The following is a 27,976-nucleotide window of genomic DNA, read 5'->3' as shown; positions in this document are numbered from 1 at the left end:
AAAAATCTACTTTGTCCCATGAAGCGTGCGTACTTTGTAACATTTACAATGGAAAAACTGTTGGCCATACATATAGTACGGATATCAACTCTGGTAAAAATTCCCAAAATTCCAAGCATGTTTGCTTTCAAGGAATGAGAAAAATGAGCAAATTATTTGTCTCTTTGAATGAAAGAACTGTTTGAACGGAGCAGCTGTGCAGTAGATACACAAAGAAGCGTGTGGTTCCTCCGATCCCTCCCATAGGCGCCTGATTGGATTAAAGCCTTAGAGGGAATTCATCATGCTCTTTAAATATGCAGCGTGCAGACAATGAAACATCACACAGGTGTGACTGCGACATGACAAGGTTTATTAAATTTGTTTATTTATTTAGATTTGGAAGGAAATAACTGGGTTTTAAACATTCTGGTAACGTCTCCTCCTGCAGAACTCATTTGTTTACAAGTTGCATGAACTGTAGTTAGCTTGTTAGAAATGGAAGGATTGTAAATTTGTGATAACTAGATTTTCCTCTTCTTAAGGCGGTTGTCACTGAGGCTGTTGACACGCTGATTTTCTTCCAGTTCTTTAATTCTCTGACGCAGAGCCACAATCTCCTTGTTCTTCTCCTCCTGGAAGAACTGAAGCTTCTGAGGAAACACACACAGTTAATCCAGATTACTACCACTACTACTGTGACGACCATAAAATAACACACATGAATTAATTTATCCGGTCTCTCATTCTGTGATTCTTGGTAAATATGCAAATTCAGGCCTTTGCCAATGTGGCTCAGGTTTTTAAAGTGTAGGGACGGATCATTTCTCCAGCTATCATTTAAATAAGAGCGCATATTAACACTGACTAAAATGTTTTAACTCACACACTGTTAAAGACACGTAGATGAATCACTGAGAGGAGATTGCTTAGAAGGTGAAGACTAACAAGATGAGACGTGTAGGTCAGGTCTAATAGAATAATGACTTGTCTCTGATCTGAGATTACTTCTGCATGCCGTGGACACAAACTGGCAAACGCAAGAAAAAGATAATCAAAACAAGCAAGACTGCATCTGCATCCACTGAGATTGTGCACCAAAGCTGCAGCTTTAACATGCACACCTGTAGAATGTTTGGTTTGGTTGTTTGTGCCCTGATGAGTATGCCGAGTTGGACAAGTAACTGCATGGCACTGGCCTCCAAAAACAACACATAACCTGATCGACGTTCAATGAAATTAGAGAACTGCAATCTGATACTTTCCGTCATGTCTGGATCTCATCTTCAAATGCACGTGGTGAATCGTGTCCGTGTGGATTTCAACAGTCTTGACCTAAATAAATTATTTTCCCTCATAAATTTGAAAAAAAAAAAAAACTAAGAAAGAACCCGTACGTAAGTATTCACACCCTTTGCTCAATATTTTGTTGATGCACATTTGGCAGCAATTACAGCCTCAAGTCTTCTTGACTATGATGCCACAAGCTTGGCGCGATATCTTGGCTGTGTTCTTAGGGTCATTGTCCTGCTGAAAGACGAACCGTCGCCCCAGTTTGAGGTCAAGAGCGCTCTGGAGCAGGTTTTCATCCAGGATGTCTCAGGATTGAGGGAAAGATGAATGCAGCAATGTACAGACTAGTCTCCCAGTTCCTGCTGCTGAAAAACATCCCCACAGCAAGATGCTGCCACCACCATGCTTCACTGTAGGGATGGTACCTGGTTTTCTCCAAACATGACACCTGGCATTCACACCAAAGAGTTCAGTCTTTGTCTCATCAGACCAGAGAATTTTGTTTCTCATGGTCTGAAAGTCCTTCAGGTGTCTTTTGACAAACTCCAGTTGGGCTGCCATGTGCCTTTTACTAAGGAGTGGCTTCCATCTGGCCACTCTATCAAACATGCCTGAATGGTGGTGTTGGGAAAGTGTCGTGACACGGACCCACAACAGGGGGCGCTAAGGAACAGACAATGGATAAGCCAACGAGTAACAATTTAATGTTGTGAAAACACACAACGGAATACAGACAGAAATATGGATTGCCAATAATACACCAGGTGACGTGTGGGCAGGCTCGAAGATAGAAGACCTCTGGCGAGAGAAGAGCTGATTCCCACACAGCTTCCACCACCAACGGGCCTGAAGAACACTGGAGCCGCCAAGTCCCGAGTCCCCAGGTGGCCTCTGCCTTCGGCTGTCGACCCTGGTACTTCTGGCAGAGAATAGAGAAAGTCCAGGTGAGTGTGAGTCCGCACACTCAGTAGTCCACTCACAGTTAATGTTCTTTTATGGGGGGAGCACCTCCACCTCCAATCACACACTCGTGCGGCTCCTGTATAACCAGTTATCTGAGATGGAGCGTGATGCGAAGTCGTCGCGGTCACGCCTTTACGCCAGCTCTGATAAGGACAACACAGGGCAAACGGCTGCAAAGAAGAGTTCAGTTGTAGCAGAGAAATTACAATAGAGACAGATTACCTCTTGGTTGCTGATTTTTCGGCGGGGAGGTACAGTTGCAGTCCGGCTTTTATGGTGATGTGGATGATGAGTGACAGCTGGTGCTGGTGATGAGTGACAGCTGTCACTCTCTGTTGCTCCGACGCCCTCTCGTGCTTGAAGCCCGCACTTCAAGCAGGGCGCCATCTGGTGGTGGTGGGCCAGCAGTACCTCCTCTTCAGCGGCCCACACAACAGGTGGATTGCTGCAGAGATGGTTGTCCTTCTGGAAGGTTCTCTTCTCTCCACAGAGGAATGCTGGAGCTCTGAAAGAGTGACCATCGGGTTCTTGGTCACCTCCCTGACTAAGGTCCTTCTCACCTGATCGCTCAGTTTAGACGGGTGGCCAGCTCTAAGAAGAGTCTTGAGCCCAGTTTCATAAAACAGTCTAATCTTGTTTTGTACAATAAACTCACTTGGTTGACTATTTTTTACGTTAGTCGTCACACAAAGCACTTAGTCGGCTAAAGTTTTGCGTTACCCAACTAAAGTTTTTTACCCCGAACAGAGTAGGCTAATCTTATTTTAGTCAACAAAACTTTGGTGTTTTACCTCAAAAATGGCAGCTATCATGTATCACCACTTGATGGAACAGTCAAGAGCACCCCTATATCACTGATATTACTGAATACTTTCTGGATGCGCTGTATGAAGCTTTTACAGGCACCATCTGCCACACTGAGACATGTATGAGCATCATATCTTGTGATGTAATTGGGTTCCACCTACTATTGCTAGCTGTAATTGGTCGGTTCATCCAATGTCGGAAATATATTATCCATCCTCTCACAGCACCCAATGAAAGGGTTAGTGTGGGGGAAGGGGTGGGTAACAGTGTGTGCTGTGACAGGCCAAGACGGTGCATGTTTTTCCTTGCAAGTGATTACCTCAGCAGGTGGTTTTACTGATGAGCTCCTCTCTTCAATTTAAAATCCTGATCATCTCTGAAGACACCTGCTGAGGTGATTGGTAGCAAGGAAAACCTTGTGAAAGGCAGCGAGAGAGAGAGAGCGAGTGAGTGAAAGAGAGGGAGGGATAGACAGAGAGGCAGAAAGAGAGCGGGTTGTCTATTTCTTCAAGCTCCACTTGCTGGACTTTTGACCAATAAGAATGCCAGAATGAACAGTTGGACAACGGCAGGAAAAATACATGACTTGCAGAGGACAAAAAAAACGCAAAAAACGCACAAGCAGCGGCAAAGTTCTCTGTCAGTTGATCTCAGCTAAATCTGTCTGAAAGTTTTGAACACGCCCAAACTTTCAGACGAATATCAGACAGTGCGCGTTTTGCAGATGGGAAAATTACTTTTGTTGGACAAAAATTAACACAAACGTATAGAATCAGTTCCTCATACGTTTCCTTGATCTGTCATAATGTGACTGGGGCATTAAGTTAAACATGACAATGATTTTTGTGATAACTGCTGCACAGTGCTATACAATTAAAATAATAATAACACGACTACTACCACCAATAATCAATTTTTTTGTAACTTAACTGATGAGTGTTTTGCTAATCCTATAATGTGGGTAAAAGTAAAAATGTGCCGACCCTCCTGAAGACATTCTGTGGTAGAAGGTTGGAACCGTGCTGCTGCTGTTGCTGCTGCTGGTGGTTCCACTGGGCTGTATTCTCAACTCTGGCTAACTTTGCACCAAACTGCCGAAACACACACACACACACACACACACACACACACACACACACACACACACACACACACACACACACACACACACACACACACACACACACACACACACACACACACACACACACACACACACACACACACACACACACACACGTTAAGCCAAAACCAGAGCTATGGCAATACGTTCCTCATGAAATAACCCCTAGAAAGAAGGTGGTCATTTAAATTATAGTGACTAGTTGCTTGAAAATAAACATTTAAAGTGTGATTTACCCAGGTCACCATTAGAACCCCCCAGTCTTCCCACTGAAGGAGTTTACCTCCATCTGTAATTTCAGGAGCTCGCTCTGTCTCTCCCGTTCTTGCTCCTTCAGCCTCTTCTTTATCACCTCCAGATCTGCATCTTTCTTCTCCAACAGCTGCTTTACTTCAGCATCTTTATCTTCCACTGAAATAATGCAACAACCGTTTAAACAAATGCATGTAATTGCCACTAATTATCAGCATGCAATAGATGAAAGTTAACTGTAGGGGGGCTGTCACTATGTTTTATGTACAGCATATTGTGTCATTTGTGAAGTCTTACACCAATTTAAAGCCTCCCTGCGGGACTCCTCAACTTCTCTCCTGGACTGCTCTTTCAAGGTCTCTAGCACCCTCCTATGGCTCTGCTCTTCTGCTCTCATGTCATTCAGGAGCAGCTGAATCTCAGCCTGTTTGTCCTAATGACAACATTGAAGAGAACGACCACATCACTGGTGAGGAAGAGATTACAAGTGGACAAATAATATGGAGAATCTGCACCACTTTTTTCAGAAAGAGTATGATATAATCTATTCTCAGAGTCATATTGTGGTACTGACTTTAAAATGCACATGTATAAAGATGGAAATGATCATGTAACTTTTTCTCTGTGAATTTTTCCAGTTAGGCAAGACCTATGGAATATGTTGTTTAGTATGTTGCCGTTGCTAAGGAAGTGCATGCAGGAGATACTACAACTGTGCAACTATCATCATCACTGTACCTTTTATAAAGTCTTTAAATTGTTGATCTATAGAAGTCCGCACTTCCAATCTAATTTTAAAGCTCACCTCGGCTATTTTGTCATTCTGCCGTTTCAGGTCTGCCACATCCTTCTTCAGTCTTTCATTCTCCGCTACAACAGAAACAGTTTCAGAAGAGTTACATAATTTAAAATCCTTAAAACCTTGTGCAGTTTCTTCTGTATTGTTATTATATTTTAGGGGTGATACATTTGGGGTACAGAATCCAAATGCTGCAAAATAAAACTGTATGCAAATGTATCATCACATCAACAAAATCTAAGGCCTCACTCGCAACCCGCTGTAGGGGCTGCTACAGATAGTCTACAGGGGAAAAAAAATGGCAAAACAGTGCATAAGACCTGCGTGTTATGTGCATGTGTGCAGCGCTGTAGAAGGTTTCAGACTCTCCGTGAAGAGTTTTGAGCCCACACATGCAAATTCTACAGGTCTGGCAAAACAATCAAGAATGCATACAACACCTACAGGGACCATACCCCCATCGTACGGTGGAAGCAAGTCAGGAGCATGGCTGGTAATGACTTTGAGATGACCATAAGACTGGCGAGTGACACATGGTCATTGTGCAGGTAATGATCATTCTGCAGCCCGCAAGACAGAAGTACATCTCACTGTCCAGCCCTATGTGTGCCATGCTTGCAGCACAAGCGGCAAGACTCAGGATATATATTGGGGAGATTGTGTAGTGTGTAGCACTGGAGAAGGGAAGAGGAGTGCGCTGCCAGGATTATATTCCACAGTACACACCAGACTCCCCCCTACCCCCCCACTTCCCACCCCGAATACTACGGCACAAAGGTTTTTATTTAAAAAAAGACAGGAGATGGGATCAGGTGTGACCTCTGTGGTGATGAGTGCTGGGGTGCTGCGCTATACTGCAACACAGACCCACAGTGGTCTTCTTCTCGCGTGCGCGCATGCTGAATGAGCTGGAGAAAGCATTTGGAGCCGTCTAAAAAGGTAATTATTAGTCATGTTTAGCTACACTGTCATGGCTTGGTAAAACAGTTGCATGTTCTGTCCTTCTTGTGAGCAGCTGTAAAAGTATGTTTGTGATAGATTTAACCTCTTGTTATACGAGGGCTGTCAATAAAGTAACGGTCCTTTTTATTTTTTTCAAAAACTATATGGATTTCATTCATATGTTTTTACGTCAGACATGCTTGAACCCTCGTGCGCATGCATGAGTTTTTCCACGCCTGTCGGTGACGTCATTCGCCTGTGAGCACTCCTTGTGGGAGGAGTCGTCCAGCCCCTCGTCGGAATTCCTTTGTCTGAGAAGTTGCTGAGAGACTGGCGCTTTGTTTGATCAAAATTTTTTCTAAACCTGTGAGACACATCGAAGTGGACACGGTTCGAAAAATTAAGCTGGTTTTCAGTGAAAATTTTAACGGCTGATGAGAGATTTTGAGGTGATTCTGTCGCTTTAAGGACTTTTCACGGTGCGAGACGTCGCGCAGCGCTCTCAGGCGGCGTCATCAGCCTGTTCAAGCTGAAAACCTCCACATTTCAGGCTCTATTGATCCAGGACGTTGTGAGAGAACAGAGAAGTTTCAGAAGAAGTCGGTTTCAGCATTTTATCCGGATATTCCACTGTTAAAGGAGATTTTTTTAATGAAAGACGTGCGGACGGGTCCGCGCGTCGGGACGCAGCCGCCGCGACGCTCCGCCACAGGAAAAACACCTCTGTTGAAAGCCTTAAGGACAAGTTGGAACATGTCCAGCCTGTTAAACAATTTCTCATATACTCACTCCACTGAAAGCCATCAAAAGCTGCCTGGATTTTACAAATGGTTATCAACACGGAGGTGTTTTTCCTGTGCCGCCGCACCGCGTCGGCTGCGTCCCGACGCGCGGATCCGTCCGCACGTCTTTCATTAAAAAAATCTCCTTTAACAGTGGAATATCCGGATAAAATCAATCAATCAATCAACTTTTTTCTTATATAGCGCCAAATCACAACAAACAGTTGCCCCAAGGCGCTCCACACTGCAAGGCAAGGCCATACAATAACCATGAAAAACCCCAACGGTCAAAACGACTCCCTATGAGCAAGCACTTGGCCACAGTGGGAAGGAAAAACTCCCTTTTAACAGGAAGAAACCTCCAGCAGAACCAGGCTCAGGGAGGGGCAGTCTTCTGCTGAGACTGGTTGGGGCTGAGGGAAAGAACCAGGAAAAAGACATGCCGAGAAGGGGGGCAGAGATCGATCACTAATGATTAAATGCAGAGTGATGCATACGGAGCAAAAAAAAGAAAGAAACAGTGCATCATGGGAACCCCCCACAGTCTACGTCTAAAGCAACATAACCAAGGGATGGTCCAGGGTCACCCGATCCAGCCCTAACTATAAGCCTTAGCGAAAAGGAAAGTTTTAAGCCTAATCTTAAAAGTAGAGAGGGTATCTGTCTCCCTGATCTGAATTGGGAGCTGGTTCCACAGGAGAGGAGCCTGAAAGCTGAAGGCTCTGCCTCCCATTCTACTCTTACAAACCCTAGGAACCACAAGTAAGCCCGCAGTCTGAGAGCGAAGCGCTCTAATGGGGTAATATGGTACTACGAGGTCCCTAAGATAAGATGGGACCTGATTATTCAAAACCTTATAAGTAAGAAGAAGAATTTTAAATTCTATTCTAGAATTAACAGGAAGCCAATGAAGAGAGGCCAACACGGGTGAGATATGCTCTCTCCTGCTAGTCCCCGTCAGTACTCTAGCTGCAGCATTTTGAACCAACTGAAGGCTTTTTAGGGAACTTTTAGGACAACCTGATAATAATGAATTACAATAGTCCAGCCTAGAGGAAATAAATGCATGAATTAGTTTTTCAGCATCACTCTGAGACAAGACCTTTCTGATTTTAGAGATATTGCGTAAATGCAAAAAGGCAGTCCTACATATTTGTTTAATATGCGCTTTGAATGACATATCCTGATCAAAAATAACTCCAAGATTTCTCACAGTATTACTAGAGATCAGGGAAATGCCATCCAGAGTAACGACCTGGCTAGACACCATGCTTCTAAGATTTGTGGGGCCAAGTACAATAACTTCAGTTTTATCTGAGTTCAAAAGCAGGAAATTAGAGGTCATCCATGTCTTTATGTCTGTAAGACAATCCTGCAGTTTAGCTAATTGGTGTGTATCCTCTGGCTTCATGGATAGATAAAGCTGGGTATCATCTGCGTAACAATGAAAATTTAAGCAATACCGTCTAATAATACTGCCCAAGGGAAGCATGTATAAAGTGAATAAAATTGGTCCTAGCACAGAACCTTGTGGAACTCCATAATTAACTTTAGTCTGTGAAGAGGATTCCCCATTTACATGAACAAACTGTAATCTATTAGACAAATATGATTCAAACCACCGCAGCGCAGTGCCTTTAATACCCATGACATGCTCTAATCTCTGTAATAAAATTTTATGGTCAACTGTATCAAAAGCAGCACTGAGGTCCAACAGAACAAGCACAGAGATAAGTCCACTGTCCGAAGCCATAAGAAGATCATTTGTAACCTTCACTAATGCTGTTTCTGTACTATGATGAATTCTAAAACCTGACTGAAACTCTTCAAATAGACCATTCCTCTGCAGGTGATCAGTTAGCTGTTTTACAACTACCCTCTCAAGAATCTTTGAGAGAAAAGGAAGGTTGGAGATTGGCCTATAATTAGCTAAGATAGCTGGGTCAAGTGATGGCTTTTTAAGTAATGGTTTAATTACTGCCACCTTAAAGGCCTGTGGTACATAACCAACTAACAAAGATAGATTGATCATATTTAAGATTGAAGCATTAAATAATGGTAGGACTTCCTTGAGCAGCCTGGCAGGAATGGGGTCTAATAAGCATGTTGATGGTTTGGATGAAGTAACTAATGAAAATAACTCTGAACAATCGGAGAGAAACAGTCTAACCAAATACCGGCATCACTGAAAGCAGCCAAAGATAACGATACATCTTTGGGATGGTTATGAGTAATTTTTTCTCTAATAGTCATAATTTTGTTAGCAAAGAAAGTCATGAAGTCATCACTAGTTAAAGTTAATGGAATACTCAGCTCAATAGAGCTCTGACTCTTTGTCAGCCTGGCTACAGTGCTGAAAAGAAACCTGGGGTTGTTCTTATTTTCTTCAATTAGTGATGAGTAGAAAGATGTCCTAGCTTCACGGAGGGCTTTCTTATAGAGCAACAAACTCTTTTTCCAGGCTAAGTGAAGATCTTCTAAATTAGTGAGACGCCATTTCCTCTCCAACTTACGGGTTATCTGCTTTAAGCTACAAGTTTGTGAGTTATACCACGGAGTCAGACACTTCTGATTTAAAGCTCTCTTTTTCAGAGGAGCTACAGCATCCAAAGTTGTCTTCAATGAGGATGTAAAACTACTGACGAGATACTGAAACCGACTTCTTCTGAAACTTCTCTGTTCTCTCACGACGTCCTGGATCAATAGAGCCTGAAATGTGGAGGTTTTCAGCTTGAACAGGCTGATGACGCTGCCTGAGAGCGCAGCGCGACGTCTCGCACCGTGAAAAGTCCTTAAAGCGACAGAATCACCTCAAAATCTCTCATCAGCTGTTAAAATTTTCACTGAAAACCAGCTTCATTTTTCGAACCGTGTCCACTTCGATGTGTCTCACAGGTTTAGAAAAAAGTTTGATCAAACAACGCGCCAGTCTCTCAGCAACTTCTCAGACAAAGGAATTCCGACGAGGGGCTGGATGACTCCTCCCACAAGGAGTGCTCACAGGCGAATGACGTCACCGACAGGCGTGGAAAAACTCACGCATGCGCACGAGGGTTCAAGCATGTCTGACGTAAAAACATATGAATGAAATCCATATAGTTTTTGAAAAAAATAAAAAGGACCCTTACTTTATTGACAGACCTCGTACATCGTTCAGATGAGCTGCGCTCTGATGTGGTTTGCTGACACAACCCCTCACACTGTTCACTTCTTTACTTGACTTGACGAGCTGCACGTAGTGTTGGCAAGCTGATCGCACAACATTGCACTACATTTATGTATGAAAGATTTTTTTGAACATTTCAAAAATTCTCTTTGCGCAATTGCACGCGCCAACGCCTCTCTCATGTTCAGTCTACACCTGTTAAAGACAAGTTTACTCTCTTGCACAACACAGAGCGTGCAAGTGCGTGCATCAAAGTTGTGCAAGCGTCAGGGGCCTTTAGAAGTTTTCATTCCAAAAACGTCTTTGCAATTTGTTTGAAATTTTTGTTAATATTTTACTAACAACATTACTAAGATGTCTTTGTCCCAGTGTGCAATAGCCACTCAATCTTTAACAGTTACTACATCTGATTTTGTTGCGAATTGTGTTGAGCAGATAAATTCCAGATGTTTAGTTAAATGTCATCCTGTTTTCTCTGTGAGATATCACACCTTTAAAGTGTTTTCTCTTAAGCTTGTTTGAATGCATGATTAACTACACTGTACCTTTTAAGTTCATTAACTGCAGGTGCCCCATTGATACCTTTTGAATTAACTTTTCACCAGTCTGTGGGGAAAAAGGCTCTCTCTCATACAACTGTCGAAGACGAGAACAGGACTCAGAGGCTTGGTGGTGAACAGTGTTTTATTATGACTCTGGTTTTTACAAAATGAACTTGTCCTTTAATTGCAGACACTGTACACACTTAAATACATGCTAGTGAGTTTGTGTTTCCATTGTTATTGAAACATTACCTCTGAGGTTACACTGATCCTGCACAGTCTGATGGAGTCTGCTGACTGTTACCAGGAGGCCGTCTCTTTCTGCAAGATGGTGAAAAATAAATATTATCTGCATCTTTATTTTGAGTCAGATCAATGGAGGATTCAGAATAATAGAATAAAAGAAAGAAAGATGAAAGAAATTTGACAAAATACCATTTTGCAATTTGCACAATGGACAATTGAAAGATGCTATTAAGGGAAGGATGGAAGGAAAAAGGCCACGAGGAATGAAAATAATAATGATGCTGGATAACATGAAAAGGAAAGACTCATACCAAAGGCTGGAGGAAAAGGCTCCAGAAGATAGACAAGGGTGGAGTGATTACCAGATGTAAAACTTACAATACAGCAGCATACCAAAGGCAAAGACCATTTTACTAAATTTAAAAAGTGCTGACAATTTGCAAAAACATATTTAAAAGTTATAAACACATGCAGATGGTACTTCCAGGCAAATTAATCCAAAATGTAACTGAGTAACATTTACACAATTAATTAGTATTGGTCTGATACCTAAAGGTATCGTCTTAGTCTTGTCTTCATTTTTTAATTAATTCCACCAGGAAATAAATTTTGGAAAATGCTGAAACTGATTTTTTCTGAAACAGACTGGCGTCTTGTCCAGGGTGTACCCTGCCTCACACCCTGTGACTGCTGGGATAGACTCCAGCCCCACGCAACCCAATCTTGGATAAGCTACTGGTGATGAGTGTGTAACTGATTTCATGTTGTTTCATTTGTAGATAAAGTAATTGTGTCAGTTTTCAGTGTCTGAAATGTCTTATAGTATATTGTGAACATATGTGACCATGCATAACTGAGAATGAGAGTACAGCTCAATTGGTTTTCATTTATTTTTAATTTGAAACAAACACACTTTGTGAAGGACCAACATGATCATACTTATGTAATATTAGCTGTGGTGTAACATTTTAAATTTAAACCGTTTCTATTCAAAGTATCCAAATCAAATGGGAATCATATTCTCATGTGTTTCAGCATCCACATTCAGTTACAGCCCACTTATTATTATTATTATTATCTGAATCTGGTTTGATTGCTTAATGATTACAAATTCATAACTTTATTCCTAGAATTGATTTTGGGAAGATGGACATTTTAAAAATCACCACCAGAGGGCGAAACACAAATACCAAATAAAATATTATGATTAAAAAATAAGCTAATTGTTTAAATATCTGGACTTCCACAATATCTTTCAATCATTTGTGCTATTTTCAGTATACTTTTAATGCAAAGTTCTTTGTCAGTTTGTTACAAATGCTCTGATAGTATGTGTATTGATGTAATTTGCGCTGTCATTTTTGTGTATTTTATTATGAAAAGTGAATATTAATGCCACTGTGCTACTCTCCTGCTTGCACAAAGTCATGCAAATAAGCATTAATGCAAAAAACAAAATAAATATCAAAATCCTCAGATAGGGGGATCCAAAAAGCATTTAAATAAAAAAACACCTTCAATCAGACTTTTCTCCTTGTTCTGAGAGAATTTCAGGACTCTGTTGACATCCTCCAGCATGATCTCCAACATGTTGTTTTTGGCATTCATTCCTGTGATTTTCTGTATAATAAACACACAAAGTCAAAAACTGCACCTTTTTGAAAATGCATAAGAATGTAAATAGATCATTAATAAATGCCCACAGCCCCAAAGACCAGTTCCAGGAAACACTTTGTGAAAGAAATCTTCTCAGTCTAAAATTTCTCTACAAATGTCACTTGTTCCTTGATGTGAAACAAGTAACAGTTCTTCTTGAAGTTCTACTTATTACGGAAGCATATTGCATTCACTGGATATAAAAAAATTAGACCCCTGATCAAATAATTAATTAATTACTTTGTTCATTTAATGATTAACCATGATGCTCAGCATGACAAAGCACAGGCAGTAATATGTAAGCTAGCATCTGCGCTGAGTGACTCATCATTTTTTTAAAGAGTGCATACAAGTTTTTACATGTCAAACCTGCCCTGTAAGTTCACTTGAGTATTTAAGTATGATAAAACACACATTTAATTGTCATCAATCTTGAAATTGCTATTTCATGAAATGTTAAAGCCTGAATAACAAGTAAAGTATCTCAAACAGCACGATCACTGATTAGCTACCAGTTAGCTGAATGCTAACTTACCTGTTCTATTAGAGTAAACTCCTTCATAAAGTTGTCAAGAGAAACACAGTTTAACTTAATCATTTTACTTCTTTAAGAAAACACGTGAGTTTGCAGTGAAGCACTCTTTCAAGCCCCTAACAATGCTGAAGTTAACGCTTGCTGTCCTAAAGAGGTAAAAATAAAAATGATGTCACTCTGATAGCGCAGATGCTAGCTTACATATTACTGCCTGTGTTGTGTTATAGTGAGCATCATGGTTAATCATTAAACAAATAAAGTAAAATGAAATGTCAACATTCATAATTCTGAAATCTGCATGTACTGCCACTGTAAACAGTTGTATAAAAAAATTAGAAGAAAAAGTTCTCATTGGGTATACACCTTAAAATAACTGGTAAAAGTACATCAATTACATTATTTCATTGAATGACGTGTCATTTTATAGCTGTGGATTGTGACTGTGTTTGTGTGTCTGCAGGATATCTCAAAAAGACATGACTGAAATCACGAGCTGAGTAACCCCCGTATGTAATTTGTACCATGCATTTAATTGGCTTGATCACTCTGATAGTGAAATTAGGCGACATGGGCTGAAGTATATCTTTTATGTTCTGACACTGTATGTTTTACACACACACACACACACACACACACACACACACACACACACACACACACACACACACACACACACACACACACACACACACACACACACACACACACACACACACACACACACACACACACACCACTTCCCTTTTAATATATATGATTTACTGCCCCTGCTGAAATGGCGTGTCAGTGTCCATCCATCCAGTGTCCAATCAGTGTCCATTGTTTAGTGTTGTTCGATAATATCCGTAGTTTCTCCAAAAATATTAGCCCTATCAACGTTCTGTTTTGGTGACATTCATCCATGACCCAAAATACATAAGCATACCATACAGAAAATGTCAGCTCTCCCCAGTTTGTGCGTGATCAAATTATACACATGCACGTACACACAAATGCATACATACATGTACACAGATACCACTTCTCTTTTAATACATTGTGGGGAGCTGCGCAGAAGAAGCTATAGCTTTTTGTCTTATTTTCCATTCTGCCCCAAGCAGGTGCTTTTATTTTTGCACACCCACAAACAGAGATGGTGGGGGAAGACATCAAATGCACTACACTTCCCACTCATGGTAATGGCAACATGACACTTAACTAAACTGACTAAACCAACTAAACTACCAAAACACAATAAATTAATAACACTAACAACACTGTTAAACTAACATGAAGCACAATAACAACACTTAAAACCACAAAACCCATAACTCCCATGGTGCATTGCAGCACAGTGTCCATTGTTCACTGTTGATAGCTAATATCCCTAATTTCTCCAAAAAATATTAGCTCTATCAACTTTTCATTTCCGCAGCATTTATCCTTGACCCAAAATACATAAGCATACCAAACGGCAAACGTCAGCTCTCCCCAGTTTCTCCATGATCAAAGCCATACATACATATGCATGTATACACGCACACAGAGGCCACTTGGCTATTATAATATAGATCCTGAAGTTTTTCCATGTTACACCCAGTGTGTGCAAGTTTCAGATTTAACACGGTTTAAGCTATATACCGTATTATATAACCACCAACTCTACTGTATATTTAGGTTTGAAAATTCTCTTATTAGTTTCAATACAAATGTTGGCCCAATAGGACATATTTAGGTTTATACATGCAGGCACATGGACAAACAGACCTTTTGTTTGTGAATTATGATTGTTCCTAATCACAACATGTGGCCACTGTTGCTTGCTTACTTTGCATCAATCAATCAATTTTTTTTATATAGCGCCAAATCACAACAAACAGTTGCCCCAAGGCGCTTTATATTGTAAGGCAAGGCCATACAATAATTATGTAAAACCCCAATGGTCAAAACGACCCCCTGTGAGCAAGCACTTGGCTACAGTGGGAAGGAAAAACTCCCTTTTAACAGGAAGAAACCTCCAGCAGAACCAGGCTCAGGGAGGGGCAGTCTTCTGCTGGGACTGGTTGGGGCTGAGGGAGAGAACCAGGAAAAAGACATGCTGTGGAGGGGAGCAGAGATCGATCACTAATGATTAAATGCAGAGTGGTGCATACAGAGCAAAAAGAGAAAGAAACAGTGCATCATGGGAACCCCCCAGCAGTCTACGTCTATAGCAGCATAACTAAGGGATGGTTCAGGGTCACCTGATCCAGCCCTAACTATAAGCTTTAGCAAAAAGGAAAGTTTTAAGCCTAATCTTAAAAGTAGAGAGGGTGTCTGTCTCCCTGATCTGAATTGGGAGCTGGTTCCACAGGAGAGGAGCCTGAAAGCTGAAGGCTCTGCCTCCCATTCTACTCTTACAAACCCTAGGAACTACAAGTAAGCCTGCAGTCTGAGAGCGAAGCGCTCTATTGGGGTGATATGGTACTACGAGGTCCCTAAGATAAGATGGGACCTGATTATTCAAAACCTTATAAGTAAGAAGAAGAATTTTAAATTCTATTCTAGAATTAACAGGAAGCCAATGAAGAGAGGCCAATATGGGTGAGATATGCTCTCTCCTTCTAGTCCCCGTCAGTACTCTAGCTGCAGCATTTTGAATTAACTGAAGGCTTTTTAGGGAACTTTTAGGACAACCTGATAATAATGAATTACAATAGTCCAGCCTAGAGGAAATAAATGCATGAATTAGTTTTTCAGCATCACTCTGAGACAAGACCTTTCTGATTTTAGAGATATTGCGTAAATGCAAAAAAGCAGTCCTACATATTTGTTTAATATGCGCTTTGAATGACATATCCTGATAAAAAATGACTCCAAGATTTCTCACAGTATTACTAGAGGTCAGGGTAATGCCATCCAGAGTAAGGATCTGGTTAGACACCATGTTTCTAAGATTTGTGGGGCCAAGTACAATAACTTCAGTTTTATCTGAGTTTAAAAGCAGGAAATTAGAGGTCATCCATGTCTTTATGTCTGTAAGACAATCCTGCAGTTTAGCTAATTGGTGTGTGTCCTCTGGCTTCATGGATAGATAAAGCTGGGTATCATCTGCGTAACAATGAAAATTTAAGCAATACCGTCTAATAATACTGCCTAAGGGAAGCATATATAAAGTGAATAAAATTGGTCCTAGCACAGAACCTTGTGGAACTCCATAATTAACTTTAGTCTGTGAAGAAGATTCCCCATTTACATGAACAAATTGTAATCTATTAGACAAATATGATTCAAACCACCGCAGCGCAGTGCCTTTAATACCTAAGGCATGCTCTAATCTCTGTAATAAAATTTTATGGTCAACAGTATCAAAAGCAGCACTGAGGTCTAACAGAACAAGCACAGAGATGAGTCCACTGTCCGAGGCCATAAGAAGATCATTTGTAACCTTCACTAATGCTGTTTCTGTACTATGATGAATTCTAAAACCTGACTGAAACTCTTCAAATAGACCATTCCTCTGCAGATGATCAGTTAGCTGTTTTACAACTACCCTTTCAAGAATTTTTGAGAGAAAAGGAAGGTTGGAGATTGGCCTATAATTAGCTAAGATAGCTGGGTCAAGTGATGGCTTTTTAAGTAATGGTTTAATTACTGCCACCTTAAAAGCCTGTGGTACATAGCCAACTAACAAAGATAGATTGATCATATTTAAGATCGAAGCATTAAATAATGGTAGGGCTTCCTTGAGCAGCCTGGTAGGAATGGGGTCTAATAAACATGTTGATGGTTTGGATGAAGTAACTAATGAAAATAACTCAGACAGAACAATCGGAGAGAAAGAGTCTAACCAAATACCGGCATCACTGAAAGCAGCCAAAGATAACGATACGTCTTTGGGATGGTTATGAGTAATTTTTTCTCTAATAGTTAAAATTTTGTTAGCAAAGAAAGTCATGAAGTCATTACTAGTTAAAGTTAATGGAATACTCAGCTCAATAGAGCTCTGACTCTTTGTCAGCCTGGCTACAGTGCTGAAAAGAAACCTGGGGTTGTTCTTATTTTCTTCAATTAGTGATGAGTAGAAAGATGTCCTAGCTTTACGGAGGGCTTTTTTTATAGAGCAACAGACTCTTTTTCCAGGCTAAGTGAAGATCTTCTAAATTAGTGAGATGCCATTTCCTCTCCAACTTACGGGTTATCTGCTTTAAGCTACGAGTTGGTGAGTTATACCACGGAGTCAGACACTTCTGATTTAAAGCTCTCTTTTTCAGAGGAGCTACAGCATCCAAAGTTGTCTTCAATGAGGATGTAAAACTATTGACGAGATACTCTATCTCCCTTACAGAGTTTAGGTAGCTACTCTGCACTGTGTTGTTATATGGCATTAGAGAACATAAAGAAGGAATCATATCCTTAAACCTAGTTACAGCGCTTTCTGAAAGACTTCTAGTGTAATGAAACTTATTCCCTACTGCTGGGTAGTCCATCAGAGTAAATGTAAATGTTATTAAGAAATGATCAGACAGAAGGGAGTTTTCAGGGAATACTGTTAAGTCTTCTATTTCCATACCATAAGTCAGAACAAGATCTAAGATATGATTAAAGTGGTGGGTGGACTCATTTACTTTTTGAGCAAAGCCAATAGAGTCTAATAATAGATTAAATGCAGTGTTGAGGCTGTCATTCTCAGCATCTGTGTGGATGTTAAAATCGCCCACTATAATTATCTTATCTGAGCTAAGCACTAAGTCAGACAAAAGGTCTGAAAATTCACAGAGAAACTCACAGTAACGACCAGGTGGACGATAGATAATAACAAATAAAACTGGTTTTTGGGACTTCCAATTTGGATGGACAAGACTAAGAGACAAGCTTTCAAATGAATTAAAGCTCTGTCTGGGTTTTTGATTAATTAATAAGCTGGAATGGAAGATTGCTGCTAATCCTCCGCCCCGGCCCGTGTTACGAGCATTCTGACAGTTAGTGTGACTCGGGGGTGTTGACTCATTTAAACTAACATATTCATCCTGCTGTAACCAGGTTTCTGTTAGGCAGAATAAATCAATATGTTGATCAATTATTATATCATTTACCAACAGGGACTTAGAAGAGAGAGACCTAATGTTTAATAGACCACATTTAACTGTTTTAGTCTGTGGTGCAGTTGAAGGTGCTATATTATTTTTTCTTTTTGAATTTTTATGCTTAAATAGATTTTTGCTGGTTATTGGTAGTCTGGGAGCAGGCACCGTCTCTACGGGGATGGGGTAATGAGGGGATGGCAGGGGGAAAGAAGCTGCAGAGAGGTGTGTAAGACTACAACTCTGCTTCCTGGTCCCAACCCTGGATAGTCACGGTTTGGAGGATTTAAGAAAATTGGCCAGATTTCTAGAAATGAGAGCTGCTCCATCCAAAGTGGGATGGATGCCGTCTCTCCTAACAAGACCAGGTTTTCCCCAGAAGCTTTGCCAATTATCTATGAAGCCCACCTCATTTTTTGGACACCACTCAGACAGCCAGCAATTCAAGGAGAACATGCGGCTAAACATGTCACTCCCGGTCCGATTGGGGAGGGGCCCAGAGAAAACTACAGAGTCCGACATTGTTTTTGCAAAGTTACACACCGATTTAATGTTAATTTTAGTGACCTCCGATTGGCGTAACCGGGTGTCATTACTGCCGACGTGAATTACAATCTTACCAAATTTACGCTTAGCCTTAGCCAGCAGTTTCAAATTTCCTTCAATGTCGCCTGCTCTGGCCCCCGGAAGACAATTGACTATGGTTGCTGGTGTCGCTAACTTCACATTTCTCAAAACAGAGTCGCCAATAACCAGAGTTTGATCCTCGGCGGGTGTGTTGTCGAGTGGGGAAAAACGGTTAGAAATGTGAACGGGTTGGCGGTGTACACGGGGCTTCTGTTTAGGGCTACGCTTCCTCCTCACAGTCACCCAGTCAGCCTGCTTTCCCGGCTGCTCGGGATCTGCCAGGGGGGAACTAACGGCGGCTAAGCTACCTTGGTCCGCACCGACTACAGGGGCCTGGCTAGCTGTAGAATTTTCCACGGTGCGGAGCCGAGTCTCCAATTCGCCCAGCCTGGCCTCCAAAGCTACGAATAAGCTACACTTATTACAAGTACCGTTACTGCTAAAGGAGGCCGAGGAATAACTAAACATTTCACACCCAGAGCAGAAAAGTGCGGGAGAGACAGGAGAAGCCGCCATGCTAAATCGGCTAAGAGCTAGTAGCTACGCTAAGCTAGCGGATTCCTAAAAACACGCAAAGTGAATAATGTGTAAATAATTTAGAGGTGATTCAGCAGAAGGAGTGCTTTAGTTAAGGCACGTAAAGATTACACTGGGAAACAAATCGTAATCTAGATAACTAGATCAATCTAACTGCGCAGATTAAACAGCTAACAGATACAGAAAAACACCGCTGTGCTCCGGAACAGGAAGTGATACAATACCGCAGTGAGAGCCAACCACCAGTAGAGGCAAGCCTCTACTTCTGGATGAAGTAACTAATGAAAATAACTCAGACAGAACAATCGGAGAGAAAGAGTCTAACCAAATACCGGCATCACTGAAAGCAGCCAAAGATAACGATACGTCTTTGGGATGGTTATGAGTAATTTTTTCTCTAATAGTTAAAATTTTGTTAGCAAAGAAAGTCATGAAGTCATTACTAGTTAAAGTTAATGGAATACTCAGCTCAATAGAGCTCTGACTCTTTGTCAGCCTGGCTACAGTGCTGAAAAGAAACCTGGGGTTGTTCTTATTTTCTTCAATTAGTGATGAGTAGAAAGATGTCCTAGCTTTACGGAGGGCTTTTTTATAGAGCAACAGACTCTTTTTCCAGGCTAAGTGAAGATCTTCTAAATTAGTGAGACGCCATTTCCTCTCCAACTTACGGGTTATCTGCTTTAAGCTACGAGTTTGTGAGTTATACCATGGAGTCAGACACTTCTGATTTAAAGCTCTCTTTTTCAGAGGAGCTACAGCATCCAAAGTTGTCTTCAATGAGGATGTAAAACTATTGACGAGATACTCTATCTCCCTTACAGAGTTTAGGTAGCTACTCTGCACTGTGTTGTTATATGGCATTAGAGAACATAAAGAAGGAATCATATCCTTAAACCTAGTTACAGCGCTTTCTGAAAGACTTCTAGTGTAATGAAACTTATTCCCTACTGCTGGGTAGTCCATCAGAGTAAATGTAAATGTTATTAAGAAATGATCAGACAGAAGGGAGTTTTCAGGGAATACTGTTAAGTCTTCTATTTCCATACCATAAGTCAGAACAAGATCTAAGATATGATTAAAGTGGTGGGTGGACTCATTTACTTTTTGAGCAAAGCCAATAGAGTCTAATAATAGATTAAATGCAGTGTTGAGGCTGTCATTCTCAGCATCTGTGTGGATGTTAAAATCGCCCACTATAATTATCTTATCTGAGCTAAGCACTAAGTCAGACAAAAGGTCTGAAAATTCACAGAGAAACTCACAGTAACGACCAGGTGGACGATAGATAATAACAAATAAAACTGGTTTTTGGGACTTCCAATTTGGATGGACAAGACTAAGAGACAAGCTTTCAAATGAATTAAAGCTCTGTCTGGGTTTTTGATTAATTAATAAGCTGGAATGGAAGATTGCTGCTAATCCTCCGCCCTGGCCCGTGCTACGAGCATTCTGACAGTTAGTGTGACTCGGGGGTGTTGACTCATTTAAACTAACATATTCATCCTGCTGTAACCAGGTTTCTGTTAGGCAGAATAAATCAATATGTTGATCAATTATTATATCATTTACCAACAGGGACTTAGAAGAGAGAGACCTAATGTTTAATAGACCACATTTAACTGTTTTAGTCTGTGGTGCAGTTGAAGGTGCTATATTATTTTTTCTTTTTGAATTTTTATGCTTAAATAGATTTTTGCTGGTTATTGGTAGTCTGGGAGCAGGCACCGTCTCTACGGGGATGGGGTAATGAGGGGATGGCAGGGGGAGAGAAGCTGCAGAGAGGTGTGTAAGACTACAACTCTGCTTCCTGGTCCCAACCCTGGATAGTCACGGTTTGGAGGATTTAAGAAAATTGGCCAGATTTCTAGAAATGAGAGCTGCTCCATCCAAAGTGGGATGGATGCCGTCTCTCCTAACAAGACCAGGTTTTCCCCAGAAGCTTTGCCAATTATCTATGAAGCCCACCTCATTTTTTGGACACCACTCAGACAGCCAGCAATTCAAGGAGAACATGCGGCTAAACATGTCACTCCCGGTCCGATTGGGGAGGGGCCCAGAGAAAACTACAGAGTCCGACATTGTTTTTGCAAAGTTACACACCGATTTAATGTTAATTTTAGTGACCTCCAATTGGCGTAACCGGGTGTCATTACTGCCGACGTGAATTACAATCTTACCAAATTTACGCTTAGCCTTAGCCAGCAGTTTCAAATTCGCCTGCTCTGGCCCCCGGAAGACAATTGACTATGGTTGCTGGTGTCGCTAACTTCACATTTCTCAAAACAGAGTCGCCAATAACCAGAGTTTGATCCTCGGCGGGTGTGTCGTCGAGTGGGGAAAAACGGTTAGAAATGTGAACGGGTTGGCGGTGTACACGGGGCTTCTGTTTAGGGCTACGCTTCCTCCTCACAGTCACCCAGTCAGCCTGCTTTCCCGGCTGCTCGGGATCTGCCAGGGGGGAACTAACGGCGGCTAAGCTACCTTGGTCCGCACCGACTACAGGGGCCTGGCTAGCTGTAGAATTTTCCACGGTGCGGAGCCGAGTCTCCAATTCGCCCAGCCTGGCCTCCAAAGCTACGAATAAGCTACACTTATTACAAGTACCGTTACTGCTAAAGGAGGCAGAGGAATAACTAAACATTTCACACCCAGAGCAGAAAAGTGCGGGAGAGACAGGAGAAGCCGCCATGCTAAATCGGCTAAGAGCTAGTAGCTACGCTAAGCTAGTGGATTCCTAAAAACACGCAAAGTGAATAATGTGTAAATAATTTAGAGGTGATTCAGCAGAAGGAGTGCTTTAGTTAAGGCACGTAAAGATTACACTGGGAAACAAATCGTAATCTAGATAACTAGATCAATCTAACTGCGCAGATTAAACAGCTAACAGATACAGAAAAACACCGCTGTGCTCCGGAACAGGAAGTGATACAATACCGCAGTGAGAGCCAACCACCAGTAGAGGCAAGCAAGAGGATGCATAATGCATAATTGTGCAATAATTTGCATAATTATGACTTAGCAAGTCTAATATGTGTTTAGTATTAAATGGTAGTATTCTATCCAGATTAATTCATGATTTGATTAAACAACTGGAACAATATGTTAAATTTAAATAGAACACATTTTTTAAACAACCTTAGGGCAGTCTTACTTTGCTGACTATTGGCTCCAGTTTCACAATTGAGGAAGTGGAGCCCAAATTGTATGTGAGCCACTTTATTTAGCTCAAAACATCTCTGCTGCTCTCCTCTCTGTTTATAAAACCTGTTTAATAAGTGACCTATGCCTGCGCAGTTCAGAACATCAGGTCAGGTTAATATAACATAATTTACAATAATACAACAGGCTGTTTACTTGTTGTTTCAATAAGTTGCAAGCATGCGCACAGCCAACATTACAGCCTCTGCCTTAGATTCTAACATTTTAGGACCAGATAGAAGGAATTTATTTCATTTTTACAGTCACATTTTGGATAATTCAGTGACTGCAATGGAAAACAGTAATGCCAAGGCAGACTGGCATTCTGTTCATGACTTCAGGCAAAAATCTCTCCTTATTTCACTGCGATTTCATATGATTCATAAACAGATTTGATGAAGAAAAATTGCTGAAATAATACTATGTGAGTATTATGGAAGCCTGTGAAGTGAAAAAATACACACAATCAAAATAATAAATCTGAATTTTTATGTCAGTCGTAAATATGGGGCAGCATGTTGACTTAGTCGTTAGCACTGTTGCCTTTCAAGTTCATTTTTACCTGGGGCCTTTCTGTGTAGAATTTGCATGTTCTCTCCATGTTTGTGTGGGTTCCTTCTGGGTGCTTCAGCTTCCTCCCACATCCAAAGACATGCAGGTCGGGTGGACTGGAAACTTTAAAATTGGCCGTAGGTGTGTGAATGTGATTGTCTTGTCTATATGTGACTCTGTGACAGACTGGTGTCCTGTCCAGGGTGTACCATGCCTCACACGCTAGTCTCCAGCTGGTATAGGCTCCAGCGTTCCCGTGACCCTTAATTGGGGTAAAAGGGTGTAGAAAACTCCCCCTCTAGCTGCCACCTTATCGTGGTGGGGGAGTTTGCGTACCCGGATGATCCTAGGAGCTATATTGTCGGGGGCTTTGTGCCTCTTGTAGGGTCTCCCAAGGCAGACAGGTCCTAGGTGACGGGTCAGACTAAGGGCAGTTCAGAACCTCCATGACCAGTAAAAAATCAAGGACCGAGACGTCACCCGGTATGGCGGAGCCGGGGCCCCACCCTGGATCCAGGCCTGGGGTTGGGGCTCGCGCGCGAGCGCCTGGTGGTCGGGCGTTAGCCCATGGGGCCCGGCCAGGCTCAGCCCGAAAGAGCAACGTGGGCCCACCCTCCTGTGGGTTCACCACCTGCAGAGGGTGCCATGGGGGTCAGGTGCAGAGAGGATTGGGCGGCGGTCGAGGGCGGGTGGCCCGGCGGCCAGGTCCATGCTCACAGCCCCTGGCTGTTGGGACGTGGAATGTCACCTCGCTGGGGGGGAAGGAGCCTGAGCTTGTGCGGGAGGTTGAGAGATACCGACTAGAGATAGTCGGGCTCACCTCCACTCACAGCTTGGGCTCTGGTACCCAACTCCTGGAGAGGGGCTAGACGCTTCATTTTTCTGGCGTTGCCCACGGGGAGAGGCAGAGAGCTGGGGTCGCATTGCTTATTGCTCCCAAGCTCAGTCGCCATGTGTTGGAGTTTACTCCAGTGAACGAGAGGGTCGCGTCCCTAGGCCTTCGGGTCGAGGACAGGTCTCTCACCATTGTCTCGGCCTACGGGCCGAGCGGCAGTGCAGAGTACCCGACCTTCTTGGAGTCCCTGGGAGGGGTACTAGATAGCGCTCTGACTGGGGACTCCATTGTTCTCCTGGGGGATTTCAATGCCCATGTGGGCGGCGACAGTGAGACCTGGAGAGGGGTGATCAGGAAGCATGGCCTCACCGATCTGAACCTGAGTGGTGTTCAGTTGCTGGACTTCTGTGCTAGTCACAGTTTGTCCATCACAAACACCATGTTCGAGCAAAAGGTTGTCCATAAGTGCACGTGGCACCAGGACACCCTGAGCCAGAGGTCAATGATCGACTTTGTAGTCATATCATCTGACCTTCGGCCATGTGTCTCGGACACTCGAGTGAAGAGAGGGGCAGAGCTGTCGACCGATCACCACCTGGTGGTGAGTTGTATCCGCTGGGATTGGAGGAAGCCGGTCAGACCTGGCAGGCCCAAACGTATCGTGAGGGTCTGCTGGGAACGACTGGCAGAACCCTCTGTCAGCGAGGTCTTCAACTCCCACCTCCGGGAGAGCTTCTCCCAGATCCCGGGGGAGGTTGGAGACATGGAGTCCGAGTGGACCATGTTCTCCACCTCCATTGTTGATGCGGCCGCTCGTAGCTGTGGTCAAAAGGTCTCTGGTGCCTGTCGCGGCGGCAATCCCTGAACCCGGTGGTGGACGCCGGAAGTAAGGGATGCCGTCAAGCTGAAGAAGGAGTCCTACTTATCTTTGTTGGTAGGTGGGACCCCGGAGGCAGCTGACAGGTACCGGCAGGCCAAGCATGCCGCAGACCGTGCGGTCGCAGAGGCAAAAACTCGGGTCTGGGAGGAGTTCGGGGAGGCCATGGAGGAGGACTATCGGTCGACCTCAAAGAGATTCTGGCAAACCGTCTGCCGCCTCAGGAGGTGGAAGCAGCTCTCCACCAGCACTGTTTACAGTGCGGGTGGGGAGCTGTTGACCCTGACTGGGGATGTTGTCGGGTGGTGGAAGGAATACTTCGAGGATCTCCTCAATCCCATCGTCACATCTTCCAAAGAGGAAGCAGAGACTGGGGACTCAGAGGCAGACTCATCCATTACCCGGGCCAAAGTCACCGAGGTGGTTAGAAAGCTTCTCAGTGGCAAGGCTCCTGGGGTGGATGAAGTCCGTCCTGAGTACCTTAAGTCTCTAGATGTTGTGGGACTGTCTTGGCTGACACGCCTCTGCAACATTGCGTGGCGATCAGGGACAGTGCCTCTGGATTGGCAGACCGGGGTGGTGGTCCCTCTGTTTAGGAAGGGGGACTGGAGGGTGTGTTCCAACTATGGGGGATCACACTCCTCAGCCTCCCTGGTAAGGTCTATTCCAGAGTACTGGAGAGGAGAATTCGACCGATGGTCGAACCTCGGATTCAGGAGGAGCAGTGTGGTTTTCGCCCTGGTCGCGGCACACTGGACCAGCTCTACACGCTCCATCGGGTGCTCGAGGGTTCATGGAAGTTCACCCAACCAGTCCACATGTGTTTTGTGGATCTGGAGAAGGCGTTCGACCATGTCCCTCTGGGCACCCTGTGGGGGGTGCTCCGGGAGTACGGGGGTCCTTTGCTAAGGGCTATCCGGTCCCTGTACGACCACAGCAGGAGCTTGGTTCTCATTACCGGTAGTAAGTCAAACCTGTTTCCAGCGCACGTTGGCCTCCGCCAGGGCTGCCCTTTGTCACCGGTTCTGTTCATTATTTTTATGGACAGAATTTCTAGGCGCAGCCAGGGTGTAGAGGGGGTCTGGTTTGGGAACCACAGAATCTCGTCTCTGCTGTTTGCAGACGATGTGGTTCTGTTGGCCTCGTCAAATCAGGACCTTCAGCGTGCATTGGGGCGGTTTGCAGCCGAGTGTGAAGCGTCCGGGATGAAAATCAGCACCTCCAAATCCGAGGCCATGGTTCTCGACCGGAAAAAGGTGCTTTGCCCTCTTCAGGTCGGTGGAGTGTCCTTGCCTCAAGTGGAGGAGTTTAAGTATCTCAGGGTCTTGTTCACGAGTGAGGGATGGATGGAGCGTGAGATCGATAGATGGATCGGTGCAGCATCTGCAGTGATGTGGTCGCTGTATCGGACCGTCGTGGTGAAGAGAGAGCTGAGTAGGGGGGCAAAGCTCTCGATTTACCGATCGAGCTACGTTCCGATCCTCACCTATGGTCATGAGATTTGGGTCATGACCGAAAGAACGAGATCGCGAGTACAAGTGGCCGAGATGAGTTTCCTCCGCAGGGTGGCTGGGCACTCCCTTAGAGATAGGGTGAGGAGCTCGGTCACTCGGGAGGAGCTCAGAGTCGAGCCGCTGCTCCTCCACATCGAAAGGAGTCAGTTGATGTGGCTCGGGCATCTTTTCCGGATGCCCCCTGGACGCCTCGCTGGAGAGGTGTTCCGGGCATGTCCCATTGGGAGGAGGCCCCGGGGAAGACCCAGGACACGCTGGAGGGACTACATCTCTCGGCTGGCTTGGGAACGCCTTGTGTGGATTGGGAGGTCTCGGCGGCTTTGCTTGAGCTGCTGCCCCCACGACCCGACTCCGGATAAAGTGGAAGAAAATGGATGGATGGATGGATGTAGAAAATGGATGGATGGAAATCATAAATATGATTATTTTGCTAAAACCTAACAAATTTTTGCCTTTTTTATAAAGTTAAAATACTGACTTTATTTTCAAAATTATAATTTTGAAAATCAGAATACATCAACAAGGAGGACAAGCAGATATGATGGAGTGTTAGTGAGTGGGTTCACAGACTATCTGCACCAAAACCCTGGTCAGACTGAATAATGAATGATGAATAATCAGCCATGTACCATGATTTTTTTTTTTTTTTTTGTACAAGTCAAGTTATTCAAGAAACGTGAGAGAATATGCCTCCTCTTAGAGGCAGACTATTTGGCTAACGAGGCGTCATTGCGCGAATTACGTGAAGTTCAAAATTTAGCAAAACTAGCGTGGGCAATTTGAAAATACGAGGTACTATGAGGACAAATGAGTATGTTAGAAGCATGTTAGTAGTGAGTACGAGGCTGTTAGAGGCCCTTTATCCAAGTTACCATGCAGCTACAAGGACTAGTGTGCCTCGCTGTCTCTCGTATGTGCCACGTTCAAGCCTTGTATGGGCAAGGACTGAGCCCCATATGGGCCATGTATTGCAGCTGTCAATCATATACCCGGGTATCCTCGTAGATGCCGTGTATAGGCCACGTTGTGCCATGAATGGGCCACATTGTGCCACGTACAGGCCATGTTGGGCCTTGTTAGTCCGGCGTTTGAACCCTGATCTCCAAGATCTCCAACACCCACACCAGAGGAGGGCACTGAGATAGAGGTGGACGTCACCTCCCCTCCCCACACAGACAGTCCTACCCCAGCAGTAGGTCAGCGAAGCCAGAAAGAGGGTACACAGGATCAGGGGACAGAAAGAGAAGGCCCCCAGTTATACTTCCAGAGAAAACCACTGCTGAGTTAGCAGAGTGGCGGCTGCGAGCAGCATATCTATAGACGTGACCATACAGTAGTGTTCAGAATAATAGTAGTGCTATGTGACTAAAAAGATTAATCCAGGTTTTGAGTATAGTTCTTATTGTTACATGGGAAACAAGGTGCCAGTAGATTCAGTAGATTCTCACAAATACAACAAGACCAAGCATTCATGATATGCACACTCTTAAGGCTATGAAATTGGGCTATTAGTAAAAAAAAAAAAAAGTAGAAAAGGGGGTGTTCACAATAATAGTAGTGTGGCATTCAGTCAGTGAGTTTGTCAATTTTGTGGAACAAACAGGTGTGAATCAGGTGTCCCCTATTTAAGGATGAAGCCAGCACCTGTTGAACATGCTTTTCTTTTTGAAAGCCTGAGGAAAATGGGACGTTCAAGACATTGTTCAGAA

At 43.3% G+C, this 27,976-nt stretch overlaps 1 protein-coding gene and 1 long non-coding RNA gene across 2 annotated transcripts; one reads left to right on the top strand and one right to left on the bottom strand.

Annotated features, from left to right (window-relative positions):
* Nucleotides 1-428: 428 nt before the first annotated feature.
* Nucleotides 429-13,148, bottom strand: LOC117529680 (coiled-coil domain-containing protein 152-like). Its single transcript, XM_034192525.1, has 8 exons — nucleotides 13,086-13,148; nucleotides 12,409-12,514; nucleotides 10,901-10,969; nucleotides 5,223-5,287; nucleotides 4,715-4,850; nucleotides 4,449-4,576; nucleotides 4,026-4,133; nucleotides 429-632 (listed from the first exon to the last, which is right to left on the bottom strand). Exons 1-8 carry the CDS (start codon nucleotides 13,146-13,148, stop codon nucleotides 504-506), a joined length of 804 nt encoding a protein of 267 aa, XP_034048416.1. The 3' UTR covers nucleotides 429-503.
* Nucleotides 3,757-27,834, top strand: LOC117529681. Its single transcript, XR_004566073.1, has 3 exons — nucleotides 3,757-3,849; nucleotides 25,365-25,369; nucleotides 27,823-27,834. It is a non-coding gene; the product is annotated as an uncharacterized LOC117529681 (long non-coding RNA).
* The last annotated feature ends 142 nt before the right edge of the window (nucleotides 27,835-27,976 follow it).

This window comes from Thalassophryne amazonica, chromosome 17 (genome assembly GCF_902500255.1).
Source record: "Thalassophryne amazonica chromosome 17, fThaAma1.1, whole genome shotgun sequence".
Lineage (NCBI taxonomy): Eukaryota > Metazoa > Chordata > Actinopteri > Batrachoidiformes > Batrachoididae > Thalassophryne > Thalassophryne amazonica.
Note: the sequence above shows the minus strand (reverse complement) of the source record. Positions and strands in the feature narration are given on the sequence as shown.

Coding starts and splice junctions, on each gene's coding strand:
- LOC117529680 (XM_034192525.1), bottom strand. CDS start 13,148: ATGATTAAGTTAAACTGTGTTTCTCTTGACAACTTTATGAAGGAGTTT. Junction 4,134..4,448: donor TCCTGAAATTACAGATGGAG/GTAAACTCCTTC, acceptor GTGTTTCGGCAG/TTTGGTGCAAAGTTAGCCAG. Junction 633..4,025: donor CACAGAATGTCTTCAGGAGG/GTCGGCACATTT, acceptor GTGTTTCCTCAG/AAGCTTCAGTTCTTCCAGGA.